The sequence below is a fragment of the Eptesicus fuscus genome, chromosome 10 (genome assembly GCF_027574615.1).
Source record: "Eptesicus fuscus isolate TK198812 chromosome 10, DD_ASM_mEF_20220401, whole genome shotgun sequence".
NCBI lineage: Eukaryota > Metazoa > Chordata > Mammalia > Chiroptera > Vespertilionidae > Eptesicus > Eptesicus fuscus.
In genome coordinates this window covers 76706217-76723144 of record NC_072482.1, presented here as the reverse complement: position 1 = coordinate 76723144, position 16928 = coordinate 76706217, and the positions used below count along the sequence as shown (strand labels likewise).

General features: G+C 38.9%; 1 protein-coding gene across 1 annotated transcript; it reads right to left on the bottom strand.

The window, feature by feature from the left end:
• Positions 1-1220: 1220 nt before the first annotated feature.
• LOC103305586 (trace amine-associated receptor 2) lies at positions 1221-7472 on the bottom strand. The gene is made up of 3 exons (XM_028140904.2): positions 7439-7472; positions 7189-7190; positions 1221-2216 (listed from the first exon to the last, which is right to left on the bottom strand). The coding sequence occupies exon 3, from the start codon at positions 2139-2141 to the stop codon at positions 1221-1223; it is 921 nt and encodes a 306-aa protein (XP_027996705.1). The 5' UTR covers positions 2142-2216; positions 7189-7190; positions 7439-7472.
• Between the last annotated feature and the right edge of the window lie 9456 nt (positions 7473-16928).

Sequence of the window (16928 nt, the reverse complement as noted above, 5' to 3'; positions counted from 1 at the left end):
GTTATTAATGAGTTTCAACTTACAGTTAAAAAGACACCGAATAACAAATACAATATAACTTGAGGCCTCCCCACCCTACAAATATTAATGTTCTTCTTTGTTTTCTTCTCTCACTATTCTATTATTCAAACACATACACACGTTATCCCCCCACACACAAATAGATAGCTAGATGATAGATAGATAGATAGATAGATAGATAGATAGAAAGATAGATAAATAATAAGCAAAAGGGAATAAAAAACAACTTTTATACTTACTTTTATATTAGTTATTTTAATTATTTCATGAAACAGAAAATGTAACTGCTAATCCAATATGACACAATCATTTTAAAGAAAATGATAACCATAAATTGCAACAAAAAAGTCTTGCATTCAGGAACTTGATAATGTATTTGGAACAACTATATATACATATATATATATTTAAAATCAGGATACCAATTAGCAATGCAAAATGTGGATAAGCCTGAAGAAGAAAAGAAGGCCCTGAATAGAAGTCTCCTGCTAACAAAATAGAAATTGCTATAATTAAAATGATACATAAATGAAAACGTTGGTTAAATCTGTGGCCTCAGTTACACAGTTTCTGTTTCTTCTTTCATTTAAAAAGAACATTTAATCTCACAACAGTAAAATCTAGTCAAAGTTTAACTCTCAGCTAACCAATGACTGATTTCTGACAGAGTATGCGTTTTTGAAATGGTTAATTTGGTATTTATTTACCTATAATTTTTAATTGTTGATGTGTCACAATACATCTGCTCAGACACTGAAGAAGAAAAGGTAAATGGAAATACCACACGAAGTGTGTGTGGTGCTGAAAGAGGGCAGCAATCCTCAAGCTTAGCTTGCTTTTTTATCCCTTCCTCTTCATCCCCTCCCTGGCTTTTCCGCAGCTTCTCGCCTTTCTGACACTTTTTTTTCTCTACCTGGAAGTGGTGGGCATATGAATCATTCTGAAAAGGAGGGATTTTTAGTTAAAAGAGAAGATTCCTCTTTTTTCCTCTGCAAGCCTTAGGAGCTAAGAGCTTTCCATGATAGCCAAAATCACACACACATACACATACACATACACATACACATACACATACACATACACATACACATACACGTACACGTACACGTACACGTACACGTACACGTACACACACTTTAAGCGACTTCATTCTTCTTAGTTCCATTTCTTTTTTTTTGAATCACTCATACAGAACAAGTCTATTCGGTTTCTTTTTGAGTAAATAAGTTAGTGTTATAGAAATGTGAGCTGAAAACTTTACCCAGCAAAATGTACTTAAGTGCTCTGCGAAACCAGGGATAGAAGAAGCCATATATTAAGGGATTACATGTAGAATTAAAATAGCCAAACCATGTCAAGGCATCAAACAAAACTACAGGAGTAGAGAAGTTCAAAAAGGGATCCAATAAAATTGTGAAGAAACAGGGAAACCAACATAATAAGAAAACACCCATCACTATGCCCAAAGTTTTGGCTGCTTTTTTATCTTTCCTCATTTGATTATTTTGATTTTCTGGTAAGTTATTGATTGCATGAGCATGTTTTCTGGATACTGCAAAGATTTTGCCATAAATCCCCACCATCACAGACCCAGGCGTGAAGAAACCTGCCACAAACATTGTGGTTCCCCATAACTTATTGAACATCACTGGGCAGGAACTGGAACAAGCCACCAAGATATCATAGCCCTCTATTCCATCAGCATAGGCTTCTGAGAAGACCACCCCGAATGCAAATGCTCCTGGAATTGACCAGCAGAGAAGTAGCAACCGTTTAATGACTGGAATCGTCATTTTGGTGGAATATCGTAAAGGGTAACAGATGGCATAAAATCGATCAATGGCCACCGAGCAAAGATGGAAAATGGACGTTATGCTAAGCATCAAGTCAAAACTATAATGAATCTTGCAAAATGTAAGCCCAAAGTACCAGCAATTCTCCACCGATCTGATCATACTGTAAGGCATGATGGTGAACCCCAGGAGGAAATCAGTGACCGCCATGGAGAGGATGAGGAAGTTGGTTGGAGTGTGAAGCTGCTTGAAGTAGGAAATGGAAATTATCATGGCAAGATTGCCAAACACCGTGATGAATATGGCTCCCACCATCAGCGAATACATGGCGACTCGGACACCCGGTGGCCTTTTGTCTTCTGGGCAAGATCCATTTCCATATTCAGAGCAATTGAATGTATCCTTCAGAAAAAGCAAGAACACAGGGAATTTTGTCAGATAATAGATAAAATGTTCTACATTTTATATAGTTTTCATAGAAAAACTCAAGAAAGACATAAAAGACTCAAGGAAGATAATTTATGCTGAAATATTAGTTATGATCTTTCTCATTTATTTATCTTAATATTTATTTTCAATGTCATAGAATTCTAATGAACTTAAATGATCATTGTGTATACAGTCCTTTATTCAAATTATACCAGCAACATTTAGTAAGCTCTTCATGCCAGGGCCTGAAATTAAAAAGAAAGAGGAGAAGGAGGAGGGAGGAGGAGAAGAAGGAGAAGGAGGAGGTAGAAAAAGAGGAAGAGGAGGAGATGGAAGAAGTTTATTATTGAACTTATTATAATTGATCCTCCTTGTACACATAGGAAAAAATAGATATCTACTATCTCAGATGAGTTGACAACATATAATCAGACTTAATTTGATTGGGGTCTATTGCTTTGCAGGACCAGAAGGTTATTATTTGAAAATAGTTTTATTCATGTGTGCCATTATTTTCACTATGCTTGTTTGAAAGAAGAAGAATCACTTAAGGATGTCAAATGATCTGGTAGGATCATCTTTTTCAGCCAACCATGAAGGCTTGCTAAGCATCTCACCAGCCAGAGCAGCTCAATCAGAGGTGGCAAAAACTAAAGCTGTACTACCCTCTCTTCTCTGTGAAGAGCCAGTGCATCTCCATACTGCCTCTCCCTGGAACCCCATGAACAACAGGCAACAATGACAGCCTGACAAGTGCTTGCATGCGGTCACTCGGAGAGCTAAGAGCAGATGGTGGGGGAGCTTTAGGAAAGCAAGCCATCGCCACTACATGAAAACAAGCGGCTTGTGCTCTCCTTGTCTTGGCACAGTATCTTCATTTTGCATACAAAACTCAGCACGTATAAAAACACTTTTAGACACAAAGCATAACTATTTTTTAATATTTTTATTGGTTTCAGAGGGGAAGAGAGGGAGAGATAGAAACATCAATGATGAGGGAGAAGCATTGTGCGGCTGCCTCCTGCACGCCCCACACAGGGGACAGAGCCCACAACCTGGGCATGCGCCCTGACCAGGAATTGAACTGTGAACTCCTGGTTCATAGGTTAACAACACTCAATCACTGAGCCACGCTGGTTGGGCCATAACTATTAATATTCCAGGAAGTGTCTGGCCATCAGTGACTTCACACATATCAGACCTGACCAATTACTAATAGATAAACCAGTAAGTCCAGCTCAGCCTGTGTGATTTAAGAGAACCATCACACATAACTGTTTATTGAATGCCCAATGCACAAGACTCAGTGAAAGGAACAAAAAAGCATAAACTAGTCCATGGCTGCAAAAAGCCTACAAAACAACTAAAGAGACAAAACACATCAACACATAAAAACAAAATGATCCTGTATCACAGGTTAAAAAAAAAAGGAACAGTGATGATTAATTGACCAAAGAGAGGTCTAGGCAAAATGTGAAATCAAACATCAAAAGTGCAGAAGAAAATTTCAGGCTGGGGTAGATAAGCATATTCCCAGTGAGGGTGGAACTTTTGACCTGGCTCTCAATGGGTGTGGGGGACTTGAGCAGAAGGGGAAAAAAGCCTATTCCAAGCTCAAAGGAAAGTGAAGAAAAAGCACGAGGAGTTTTGAAGATCTTTGAAAGCCACTCTCAGGGTCTGTGAAACACAACAGAAAAAAAAATGGGGGGTTGAAGAGAGGACAGAGTGGGAGAAGAGAGGGTTTTTGGTTTCGTTGTCCCCCAAGACTGTGCTTTTAGCCACAAATAGTCCAAGGAGCTTTCCCACTTGGTTCTCAAATTTAAGCAGTGACTTTAAAAAGAAATAAAGAAAGCAATCAAGTTAGCTACAGGAGAATGAATGCAGATTGAAATGAAAAGCTGTCTCCAACTGATTCTAAGTGTTGAATTCCAGGCAATTTTATCTTTCTTCTCCTTCCTGCTCTAGAGTCACATCCCCACCTGTGCAGAACCAATGACCAAATTGTAAGACAGACCTATTTTAGCGTTGGAACTAAAGATGGAGAAGGAGGGATGAGGGTGATACAACCACATAATAGGAATGCTACCAAAATGCACTTGGGATCTGCCAACTAATGCCTTAACTGTTACTTATAGAAACAGCAGACTTATTTCTGAAAAACGTAAATGCTTTTGCCAAAACATTTTTATCCCACAATTTCTAAAATGTGTACAACTGATTTCCAAATTATATTTCTTCTCAGCAGCTACCATAGGGATTTTTTAATATGTGTATAGCATTTCTCTCCTATTCCTCCTAGCATCCTCCCAGGGAAAAAAAAAGGTGGGAGAAAATGAGAGACAAGGAATCCTCCCCACCCCCCGCCACCCCCAATCTTGGTACAATGTTCTTCAGCTGCTTGTCATTTCCTGTTAGTCACCTGCTGACCAGTAAAAAAATCACCCCAAAAGAAAATGCTGGGAGAAAAGGCGGTCTTATGAGAAGGAAGATTCAAATCACCTTTAGTATGCTCCTTAAAAAGCATAGGAGAACCAAAGAAAATTGTGTTGGTTTATTTTTAAATCACCTTTACTTCTTGGAAACAACAGCTAAGAGAAATAACAAGTAATTTTATTTTAATTAAAATGGTGTACACACACACACACACACACACAATATTTTTGTGCTAACGGCAACTTCACAACAACAATGCATTTTAATAGTTAATTACAAATTTCTTTGTGTTCCTGGCTTAGTGGCTGATTTTATTAATCACCTGCCATTCCACTTCTGGAAAAGTCTTACTCAGTCCTTCTAACCTTCAAATCATAGGGTTCGGAGCTGAACTCCCTTCCCTTTTAGCATTCGGGAACTTAAGTTAGCCAATCCACTCTAAGACCTGTAATAAAATTCTTTGAAACATATAATATGATGCATACATTTGTATTCCTCATACACTTGCTATGGAGCAGGTAGAAACACATTGATGACTATTTAGTGAGCTCATCAAACAGTGCTTTTAAGTAAATTCCATTCATCATTCTCCATAGTGCATTTTGGCATGTTTCTTGCATGTGACATCCATCATCAGTTTAAACCTTTCAACAGCCATATCTTTCACACCTTTCAGATTGATTGTCTGTGAAAGCTAAATGCATAAAACAATAATTTCAGACTTTATTCTTCAACTATCATTTTTCTAATTTTTTAAACCTATGACTATAGATACATGAATTGCAACAAAATTAAATGGAAAATCTGGCCTTTTCTCCATTACTGTTATGTTTCTACAAAAAGCACAAAAATTAAAAGATTTGGGACATAATGAATTGCTTGTCCATTGAGCTTATGAATAAATACCATATCTAAACTTTATTCTACTAAATTATTAAAATAAAAGTGTCACCCTAGCTGGTTTGGCTCAGTGGATAGAATGTCTGCCTGCAGACTGAAGGGTCCCTGGTTCGATTCCGGTCAAGGGCACATGCCTGGGTTGTAGGCTTGATCCCCAGTAGTGGGTGTGCAGGAGGCAGCCGATCAATGATTCTCATCATTGATGTTTCTCTCTCTCTCTCTCTCTCTCTATCTCTCTCTCTCTCTCTCTCTCTCTCTTCCTCTCTGAAATCAATAAAAATATATTTTAAAAATAAATAAATAAAAGTGTCTTCTGCAATCCCCAAGGAAGTAATCGATTTTCAGGACCATGATCAATAAAGCATTTTCTAATTTTTCTAATGTTATCTCATTTCTTTTTACCGTATCATTAAATTTGGTAAGTGCTTCCATATTAAATATTCCTCTGCTTTAGCAACCACTTTTTAAACTTCTAAGGGACTTTAAAAAGTCTTTTTTCTCCCAGCTAATCATTCTATTTTCCTTGAGTTCTTTTTTTTTCTTTCCCAAGCTGTTGATTTCTTTCAGTTGTCCAATGTCTATTAAATATTAAATGTTAATGAATCTTAATATATTAAATAATACATATGAACAGCCTTAGCACAATGCCTGATACATAATGAGCTCCATCAAAGGTGATTTTCCTCTCCTCCTTCCTCTCTTCCTTGTTAGGGTGAACACCATATTCAATAATACTTTTGACAAGGAAAAGATTTCTTCTAAGAAAGTAAAGGCATGGGATTGTATGCAAAAAGCCCAGATAGCTTACCCTTCTCTTCATTTACGTAAAACACCAGCGATAAATACTTCACTCAGCCACTTGGGAAGAGGTAACCTGTTCCAGGACCCTAAATCTTCTCCCCAGGAAACATGGTGCAGCGCCTAAAGGCAGCACATTATTACGTTCACATATTTTGAGGACTCTGCCTTTTACTACAAATTCATATTAAATCCTGCATTTAAAACTTCCACATTCCTACACATTCTCTCTGCACATGAGCCAAATGCAAAAAAAAAAAAAAAAAAAAAAAAGAGAAGAAGAATCAATGGACCAGCAATGCAACTGCATTATCAGTGTGACAATTTACTTCTTAAGAAAACCTCAAGGAAGAGAAGACTGAGCTGTCCTTGTTAATCCCTTCTCCACATACCTGTTGCATCGTGGACAATGCCATTGTTAATTAAACTCCTTCCTGATGGAACTTTCTTTCTAACTGCTCTGACTGCTTATATAGAACTAGAAAGCCTGAACTATGTGACAGGTACTATTCAATAACTTAACAATTAGTCTCAAGGGAATTGGGTCTGAAAAGGCCTGTTGTTGTTTTAAAGCAAAAATAAACCCTGCCTTTCTAAATTTGAACAGCTTAATGAGCCTAAACCACTCCGTCCTCTCAGGGGTCTCTGCTTACTTAAGTTTACATCATCTGCAACACCGAAGGCTCTGAGTCTATTATATACCGACTGCAAAGCAACCCTCAACCACTGAGTTACCGGTGGCCCCAAGGAGCATGCTCCCAACCACACTGGGTGGGATCAGAGGCTCAGGTGGAAAACTGGGTATGCCTTCCACCTCTCAGGAAAACCTGAGGCTGTCCCAGTCCATGTTTTGTTTCGAATTCTAGCCACTGAAAAGAGGCCTTACCACCCTTTGGTTTTCTTTTATCCTTGGTAAAATCTGACTGAAAGAACAAGTCGAACCAATCCTCTTAGACCAGGAAGAAGGGGGCGTGATTACTATCTCTTTAAGGAACTCACAGGATGAGGCCAAAATCTTCTCAGATGCTTCTGGCTTAAATCTACTCATGTGTTAAAGGCTCTACTTCTTGTTTGTGTTCTTTTAAAATGTGAAAGTTTATTCTGCACTGATGGAACAACCTTGGAAGGCAACAACCCCAGATGTAGATAGAGTATCAAACTGGTCACTAGAAGACATCAGGGTCATGCCTGAATTATAATTATTCCTACTCGGTGTGACCTCAATGGGTTGGCTCAGGGCTGCACCTTGGGTGTGCAATGTGTGCAGTCACACGGGACCTGGACGCCAAAGGGCCTGCGCTTGTTGCAATGCTTTGCAGCCACCTTCTTGAAATTCTTAATAATTTTTTAACAAATGACTCTGAATTTTCGTTTTGCAATGGGCCTCACAAAGTATGTACCTGGTCCTGGCTTAATCTTTCTTGGGAGCTCTTTGTGAGTTCTGGCAAAGAGTAACTAAAAAAAAAACCAAAAAAACTTTTTATTTCAGAACATATTCATATTTGTGTTATGTTATGATGAGAAAATGAATGTGAACGTATTTTCAAAGAAAGCTTTACAGCTCTAGCCAGTTTGGCTCAGTGGATAGAACATCAGCCTGCAGACTAAAGGGTCCCAGGTTTGATTCAGGTCAAGGCCACATGCCCGGGTTGTGGGCTCAATCCCCAGTAGGGGGCATGCCAATGAATGATTCTCTCATCATTGATGTTTCATCTCTCCCTCCCTCTCTGAAATCATTAAAAATATATTTTTAAAAGTAAAATAAATAAAATACAGCTTTACAAATATTAGCGCAATTGTTTGCCAAGAGGTAGAACTTAATTTCTTTAGAAGCAGAAGATGTTACTACTCCAACATTGCCAGTAACTTCTATCTCTGCTAGGGGAGACCATAAGTCATTTTGAATAAACCCTCTGGGTTCTGTAAAGAACTACTTAACATTTCTCTTTTAACCCTTTGCACTCGCTTGCTTTTTTCTTGATTCCTTTATTCTACTCGGGATTTAATTTTTTAAATACCCCAGATTTTACAAAGCGGGGCAGTAGAATAAAAAACTGGAGTTTCTTTTCATACAAACTTATTTATTTGGATTTTTTTATATTTCAAATTATTGATACATTCAAAGAGTAATTTTAATCTCGACATCCGAGTGCAAAAGGTTAATTATGTAGATGACAGATTCGTGTGAGGGGGAGGTTAGAACTTAAATTGCTTTTTTTTTTTTACCCCATCAAATAACTTTATTCACACAAACGTTCCTTAATTTACAAAGCCTCAGTCATTCATACACATTAGGAACTCCACAATGTTCAAGGAACTTAAATATAATGTATCATACCAACCCAAGTAAACCAAGTACAAAAAATACTCATATAAAGTTGTTCACAAATAGGTCCTAAATTGCTATTTTTAAAGAGTTAAGGAGCCTGCCCTAACCGGCTTGGCTCAGTGGATAGAGCATCAGCCTGCAGACTCAAGGGTCCCAGGTTCGATTCCGGTCAAGGGCATGTACCTTGGTTGCAGGCACATACCCAGTAGGGGGTGTGCAGGAGGCAGCTGATCGATGTTTCTCTCTCATCGATGTTTCTGACTCTCTATCCCTCTCCCTTCCTCTCTGTAAAAAATCAATAAAATATTATTTTTTTTAAAAAGAAAGAAAGAAAATGGAAAGTGTCTTTAAAAAAAAAAAAAGAGTTAAGGAGCCAGCTTGGAGCAAAGCAATCAGTCTTGTCCTCTTCCCTTTTGAGGTTCACTGCTATTTGAGTACATCTGGTAAACTAATACTATTTTAGGCCAGCTGGCAAGAAAAAACGAGGGCTTTCTTGACTGGGACTGACCCTGAGGGAAGGCAGAGGACTGGAGGTGCAGAGTCCAAACCAATCCTAGGAACAATATATGGCTGAGCCTTGGAAACCGGCTGAGCTGGTTCTTCTGAACCGGCCTCTCTAACCTGAGGGCGAGATCTGGGAGTTAGAGCTCTCAGGTGAAGGTAAGTGCGGGGAGCCAGCTCAGCCTCTTCTTCCTAAGCCCTTGGGGGAACTGGAGCTTCCCCTCCCGGGCCACTATCCCTGCATTTTGCTGGTGGAATGACGTCATCTTCTAACTTGAACAGTGACACCTCATTTTAAGAGTTTAAGAGAAATGAATCTTTGGATTCAGTCCCCAGAGAATAAAGCTAAAAGACCCAAAGGCAAATGGGAAAGCTGGCTAACTAATTTAAATAATATAAAGAGATGTGATCTTATTTTGTGCCTCAAGCTGGAGCAAAGAAATACATCACTATACAAGTGATTAATATGCAAAACATATTCTACATATGTACATATTCATAAAAATGCATGTTTATCGCCAAAATTCAACCCATATAGGCACATCTGCTTAAACTTGGCTGGGGAATTTTTTAATGGAACTCAGGTGTGTAGAACTTGAATTAATCACAATCATGCCACACATGACTTGCTTGCTGTGTTTGTTTTAACATAATAAACACCCATGGCTGTGAACTCAGTTGACGACAATTTATGTCAATAGTTGACAACAGTTAAATCTGGAAGTGGTAATGGAGGGGAATTAGTGGGGGTGGATTTCTTGTGTTATCCCAAGAAAAAGAATTTTCTGATACTCACACGAGAGGATATGATATAGTAGAGAGCTTTATTTCTGTGGAATTACACCCCTGGGCTTCCAAAGTCTCATTTCCCTCCGTCCAGTCATAGAAGTGTAGCTGGGGCTTCAGTAGGGCTCAAATCAGAGTCCGTGTTGAGTTTCCTTTCCATATTGGAGCCGTGCCCAACCCAGCATCCATCCAGCTTAACTTGTGTTCCGCACTGCAGTCCATTAGCCCATTGCATGTAGGGTCCGCAGGGCCTCATGGCTATGAAGGAAACAAGGGTCATAAGCCAAGAGCCACAAGAGGGAGAAACAAGAGAGCAATCTCTTTTGTTTAGAAGATGATGCATTCCCAAAGTTTCACATGCTTGCAGTGGCCGTGCTCATTCTGGCCAATCATCTCTCTCCCCAGGTTTGACTGACAGGCAAGTACCTTCCCTATGTCACCCCAACTTTACTGGGCATGCGGCTATCTTCCTTTTGTTGGATCCTCCCCCCCCCCCCGTGTTTTGTAGGGAATAGGCCAGTGGTTCCCTGGGGAGTGCAAGGTTGCAGCTTCCTGCTGACCCTGCCCTTGACATGCCTACAATATCTGGCCTTCCCTTTGCTCCTCTCCTATTATTAATCACTAGCTAATCACAATGCTGTCAATAGAACCATGTCTGAATTGGTTTTGGGGGTCAGAGAAGGAAGCACTGCATGGCCCTGAGCAGGACAAGCTTCAGAAAAGAGTGATGCTGAGGGTGAGGCTGCAGGAACAACTAAGTAAACAGATTGATGAAGGGCATTTTGAACAGCAGCCATCAGGTGTTCAAAGGCTGGGAGCTCTGAAAAGACGCAGAGTGTTCAGGAAATTTAGGTAACTTCATGTGGCTGAAAGAAAATAAACTAATAAGAAAAAAGTAGGAGATATAGATAGAAAAGCAGGCAGGACAGATCACAGAATGTCTGTAATGCTAACTAATACAAAAGGTACTACAAAACCATGTAAGGCTATTCAACAGCAGAAAGACCTTTACTTACTTATATACAATTTACTCTCCATATTGTTTTGCATTGGTTTCAGGTTTACAGCTTAGTGGTTAGACAATCATATACTTCACATGGTTTCCCCACTATAATGCCAGTACCCAACTGGCACCATACATAGTTATCTCAATATTATTGACTATATTCTCCGTGCTGTGCTATCACTGTGGCTATTTTGTAACTACCAATTTGTGCTTCTTAAGCCCTCCGTCCAGGATATTTTTATAATGCTATCTCTGCAATTGTGAGCAGGACTGACAATGACCAAGTGAATTGTAAATAATAACAATAATAGTAACTCTAACTTATTGACCATGTGCTAGGAACTATCTACTGTACATTATGCAAACACTTGACAAATATAATCTCATTTCACTTCCAAAAACCTCATTTCAGCCTTAGCCGGTTTTGCTCAGTGGATAGAGCATCGGCCTTCGGAATAAAGGGTCCCGGGTTCTATTCCTGCCAAGGACATATATTAAAACAAACAAACAAACAAACAAAAGAAACAAACTTCATTTCATTTCCATGAAAATTCCATGAAGGATGTAGAACATGTGGGTCTTGATCACATCTGTATCTTTAGCATCTAGTTAACACAATGATGATATATAATAGACATTCAATAAATATTTTGTGTAAATAAATTACTTAGTACATGAATAAGTCTTCACCACAACCCTGAAAGTTACCCATTACCCATTGTACAAATAAGGAAACTGAACTTTAAAGAGGTTTAATAAACTGCTTTCAGCTTTTGAACATTGCTAAAGAGTTAATAATCACCAGTATTTGAATATGAACTTAGGCCATTATGTTTCCAGGTTCAATGCAAGCAATGATTCTCTTTTCTTTTATTTGGTCTTATTTGATCAAGGTAACAGTAGTGATGAAAAGAGAATTTAGATGTCTTAATTACCCAGGTAATGACTATTATTTTTCACTTTGCTTTTTTTACATAGAACTAGCCCAGCGATCTAGCTGTACATATTCAAATTTAGCATTGTGGTGGTCTAGTCTACCATGTAGTAGAAAAATGTACCGTGATGTTTTCTTTTTGTGTGCTTTATTTTATTATTCCTTCTCATATGAGCCACGGAAGGCAAACCAATGCATGGTCTGTGCTTTAGTTTGTTCTCCAAACTTCTGTCAGTTTCCTTTCTCAGGAGAATCTATAAATGAGCTGAAAACCCTTAGCCATTTGAAAATAAAGTTATCAACACATTTGAAGTATATGATATCACTGTTTGCAAGCTCTTCTGTTTGTTAAAAGTGAAGTCTGGTGAGAATAGCTAATAACAGTAATTAAATGTGTTGATTGGATATTTACCAACACCCACCACCTTCATTTACAGCTTGACACTTGGAAGCTGCAATTTGAGCCATAGTCCAAAGAGACAAGTATAATCACCGTTTCTCTCACTTTGCTTTCATTTGCCCAACTCCAGAGTAAATAGAGACCAGAGGGCATCATTAACACATCTGCTGTTCCTTCCCTGTTCATCATGATGGGAAATCATGTCACACTTCAAGTCATTGGGGAAGCAGCTTTACTTCATGGAGATAGGAAAACATTTAGCACAAAACTTTATTTGAGGAACCAAATGTTTGGGGAATTCTTGGGCTATTAAGCAAAGACAAAGTGTAAATCTAAGAAAGAAAACTTTAGCTGATGCAAGAGAAGCAAAACATATTCTATATATGTACATATTCATAAAAATGCATGTTTATTGCCAAAATTCAACCCATATGGCACATCTGCTTAACCTTGGCTGGAGATGAAACTATGAATCCCAGAGCTGGCCCCACTTCCAGAAATAGGAAAGAGGGTAGAGTGTGTAGCCAGACAGCCTTGGTCTCAACTCTCGCTTCCCTTAGGCACCGTATTATTCCTTATTGATTTATTTCCTTACAAAACATCCATACAGTGGCTTCTCTGTGCCAGGTGTGATGCTAAGCATGGGGTACAACGATCAATAAAACACCACACCTAACCTCTGCAGTTTACAGCCCTGCAACCGGGCATGTGCCTTTGACGGGAATCAAACTCAGGACCCTTTAGTCCACAGGCCAACATTCTATCCACTGAGCCAAACCGGCTAGGACCACGTTATTTATACTAATATCATAGCTCCTCAGCAGTAGCCCAGAGTTGGGAAACACTTGACTTTAACACATCACGGTGTAAAAATGTTGACCAATAAACAAATTTTAAAGTTTATCATCTCAGTTATTGCTTATCTGACTTATAGGTTAATGAAAAGGGAAGTGTGCCATTGATAAACCATTGTGAGTGGCATAACTTTAAGCTTCTAAGTCACTTTAATACATATGCTAATAAATTTAATTTGGATGAGCCAATGATTTCTTACTCCTGGAGAAATTCAAAGACAGAAACCAATTAGATGCTGAAGTTGATAAGACTTCACAGTAGAACCACCCCAATGAAATACTGTAACCAAATTAGAATGTTGGACCAGCATAAATTCACTGGAAGTTTAGAAATTGGGAAAGGGGTTTTAGGAGGACGAGTTTTAGGACATGAGAAAAAAAGGCCAGGACCCATCAAAAACAAATTTACTTTCTTTGGATACTTTTTACAGTCAGCCATGTACTAATGTACTCAATCACCTGTATTGAAAGACTGTGGAAAATGCATATATGCTTTAGCTTAATCTGATTATTTTATTATGCAGATTATTTTAGTGCAGCATTCAAAATATCTCTCAGTAATAGTTTTGTTGGTACACTTCATAGTCTACTAAATTTAAAAATACTAACACCATTTTCGGTGTATCTTCATATATTTAAGTTAAAGTTCAAGCTCTTGTTGATGATGTACAACTAAACAGAAACTGTGACTCACCAGAATCCACAATGAATTGGAGCTCATATGGTTTGCCCTGCTTCCTTGACAAATATGCCTCTACAAAGACTGGATTATTGCCTTCGAGAACCAAGTTTAAAATTAGGATGGAACTTCCAGGGTATTATTTTTATGAACAACAAGTCAGTTCTAACTTCCTTGCTAGTACTTTTATTTTTATCTCTTCCTGGAAAGTGTATATGAAGTTTATATGAATACTCCTCTTTGAGAGGAGAGTGGGAAATAATGAGGCTGTTTAGATTGGAAATTGTCTGGACTTGGGGAAGGAATGTTATGTTGTTGAATTTACTTTCTTTAACATAATAAAGTATATCAAGCTAAGGTTCTTTCTGTGGATGCAATCAAAAGTTATTCTCAAAGGGTACTTCTGAGAAAACTATCTGGACTTCCTTAGAAACTGAAGAACTAAGTTTTGAAATGGACAGACAGGCAGCTCTGGAGTCTGAGAAGCAAGAACCATGACAACACCAAGAGCAGTCTGGTCATAGTCTTACACATGGATGGAATGGAAACCCACATGTTTTTATTGTTTTCTGCTAGCTATTCTGCTAAAGACCACTGTCTTTCCCCTCTGCTAAATATTTAAATTCTAAAGAAATTTTTAGTTTGTGTTATTCACCCATCTGTTTAGCTAAGGGGAAGAGCAGGGAGCCAGTCTTCTCATTACACTTCCAACAGACTATATCTAGTTGAAATAAGAAATTTCTCAATAGACTATGTCTAGTTGAAAAGGATTACAGATAGGAAATGGACTCTAGACAATCAAAGGACAAAAATACCTCTGCATGAGCGAATGGAGGCTAGAGTAAAGCTAGGAATATGGCAAAACAAGGTAAGTCTTTCTTTTTGTTTTGCTGAGAGGGTGGGTTATGGGTGATCTCTTATTAGAAGCATTAAAGAAAAACAGGCTACAAAAACAGATAGGCTATAAGGGCTTTAGGGCTAAGTGAAAAAGGTAGAATTATCTGAGTCATGAATTTATCCCAAGAAAAATGAGGATTCAATATTAAAGCCTAGAGAGTAATTTAAAGTAAATGTAACACAGGATGACTGCTATTACCATTGTTCTAGAAATTTCTGATTAATAAATACATCAAGAAATATAAGTAAGAATCATAACTACTGGAAAAAAAGATAAAGCTAAAGTTGCTTGAGGATAATATGACTAAGTCTCGTGAAAACCCAAACAAGTCAACTGAAAAAGCAAAAAGAAAGTTTTACTGTATGCCAACGCTAATGGTTACATAGAAAATATAATGGCTTAAAAAAGATTTATTCACAGTAGGCAAAACACTCCCCCCAAAGGTACAGAACACCTAGCAATAATATTAAGAAGAATGTGTGGGAGCAAATGAAGAACACCACAGAAACTTGCTATAAGGTACAGAAAAATGTCAAAATGCTGTTATTCCATCTTTAAAATTTGGCAAACTTTGGCATCTTAGAAAGGGGTTGGGCTCAATAGCACCCTCACGTGGACATTCTGAGTATAGCACCCTAGTAGACAATTAGTCTCAATAGAACCTAAATGCACATTGTGAGAACAGCACCCTAACAAAGGATTAGTCTCAATATCGCCCTCTATTGTACATTAGGAGAACAGCACCCTTGAAAGGGATTAGTCTCAATAGCGCCACCCAGTGAACATTCTTGGAACAGCACACTACTAGGGGATGAGTCTCAATAACGCCCTCTTGTGGAGATTCTGAAAATAGCACCCTAGAAATGGATTTGTCTCAACAGTGCCATCTAATGGACATTCTGAGTGTGAGACAAGGATTTTTTTCAGACTCCCAGATTTCTTACTAGGTTGCTGTTCTCCAAATGACTGCAAGAGGGTGCTATTGAGTTTCATCGCTTACTAGGATTCTGTTCTGACAATGCCCACATGAGGGCGCTATTGAGTCTAATCCCAAACTAGGGTGCTATTTTCTAACTGCCCACCAGAGGGCACTATGGAGCCTAATCCCTTACTAGGATGCTGTTCTTACAATGCCCACCAGAGGGCTTTATTGAGACAAACCCCTTATTAGGGTGCTGTTCCCAGAATGTCCATTGGATGGTGCTATTGAGACGAATCCCCTACTAGGGTGCTGTTCTCACAGTGTCCACTAGAGGGCACCATTGAGAATAATACCCCACTAGGGTGCTGTTTTCAGAATTCCCACAAGAGGGCGCTATTTAGCTGAATCCTTTAAAACAATGCTGTTCTCTAGAATGCTCACAGGAGGGTGTCATTGAGCCCAAGCTTTTAGTAGGGTGCTGTTCAGACAATACCCACAAGGATGTGCTATTGAGACTAATTCCCTAATAGGGTGCTCTTCTCTAGAATGCATATTAGAGGGCACTATTGAGCTTAATCCATTACTATGATGCTGTTTTCCAAATGCACACAAGGGAGTACTATTGAGCCTAATCCTCTAATAAGGGTGCTTTTACCTAAATGCCCACAAGAGGGCGCTATAGAATATAACATCATAATAGGGTGCTGTTCTCAGAATTGCCACCAGAGGGCGCTACTGAGTTTAAACCCTTACTAGGGTGCTGTTAGCTAAATGCCCATAAGAGGTTACTGTAGAGCCTAATCACTTGCTAGAGTGGTGTTCTCTAAGTGCCTAGAAGAGGGTGCTATTGAGCCTAATCCCTTGCTAGGGTGGTGTTCTCTAAATGCCTAGAAGAGGGTGCTATTGGGCCTAATTCCTTGCTAGGGTTCTGTTGTCAGAATGTCCAAAAGACGGCAGATTAAAAATGGCCACAGTGTGACTGGAGGGTACACAGACATACTCCCTGGACCAAACTGGAAGTACAACTAAAATACAAAAAACATCCTGACTAACCCACTGAAGACTAGCTGGAGCTCACACTGGTAACCAAGGACAGAATGTGCAGACCGCGTAGAGACTGGGAGGAAGGACGGAATTGCGAAAGGGCTGGCCTGGCTCCCACAGACAGCAGCTGAAGTTTCAGAGAGATTTCTCAGCTGTGGAGGGTTCCCCCTGAGAACTCTGGGTCATAATCCCCCAGCTGGG

What these genes read in the sequence shown, in the direction of transcription:
- LOC103305586 (XM_028140904.2), bottom strand. Translation starts at nt 2,141, where the DNA reads ATGTATTCGCTGATGGTGGGAGCCATATTCATCACGGTGTTTGGCAAT.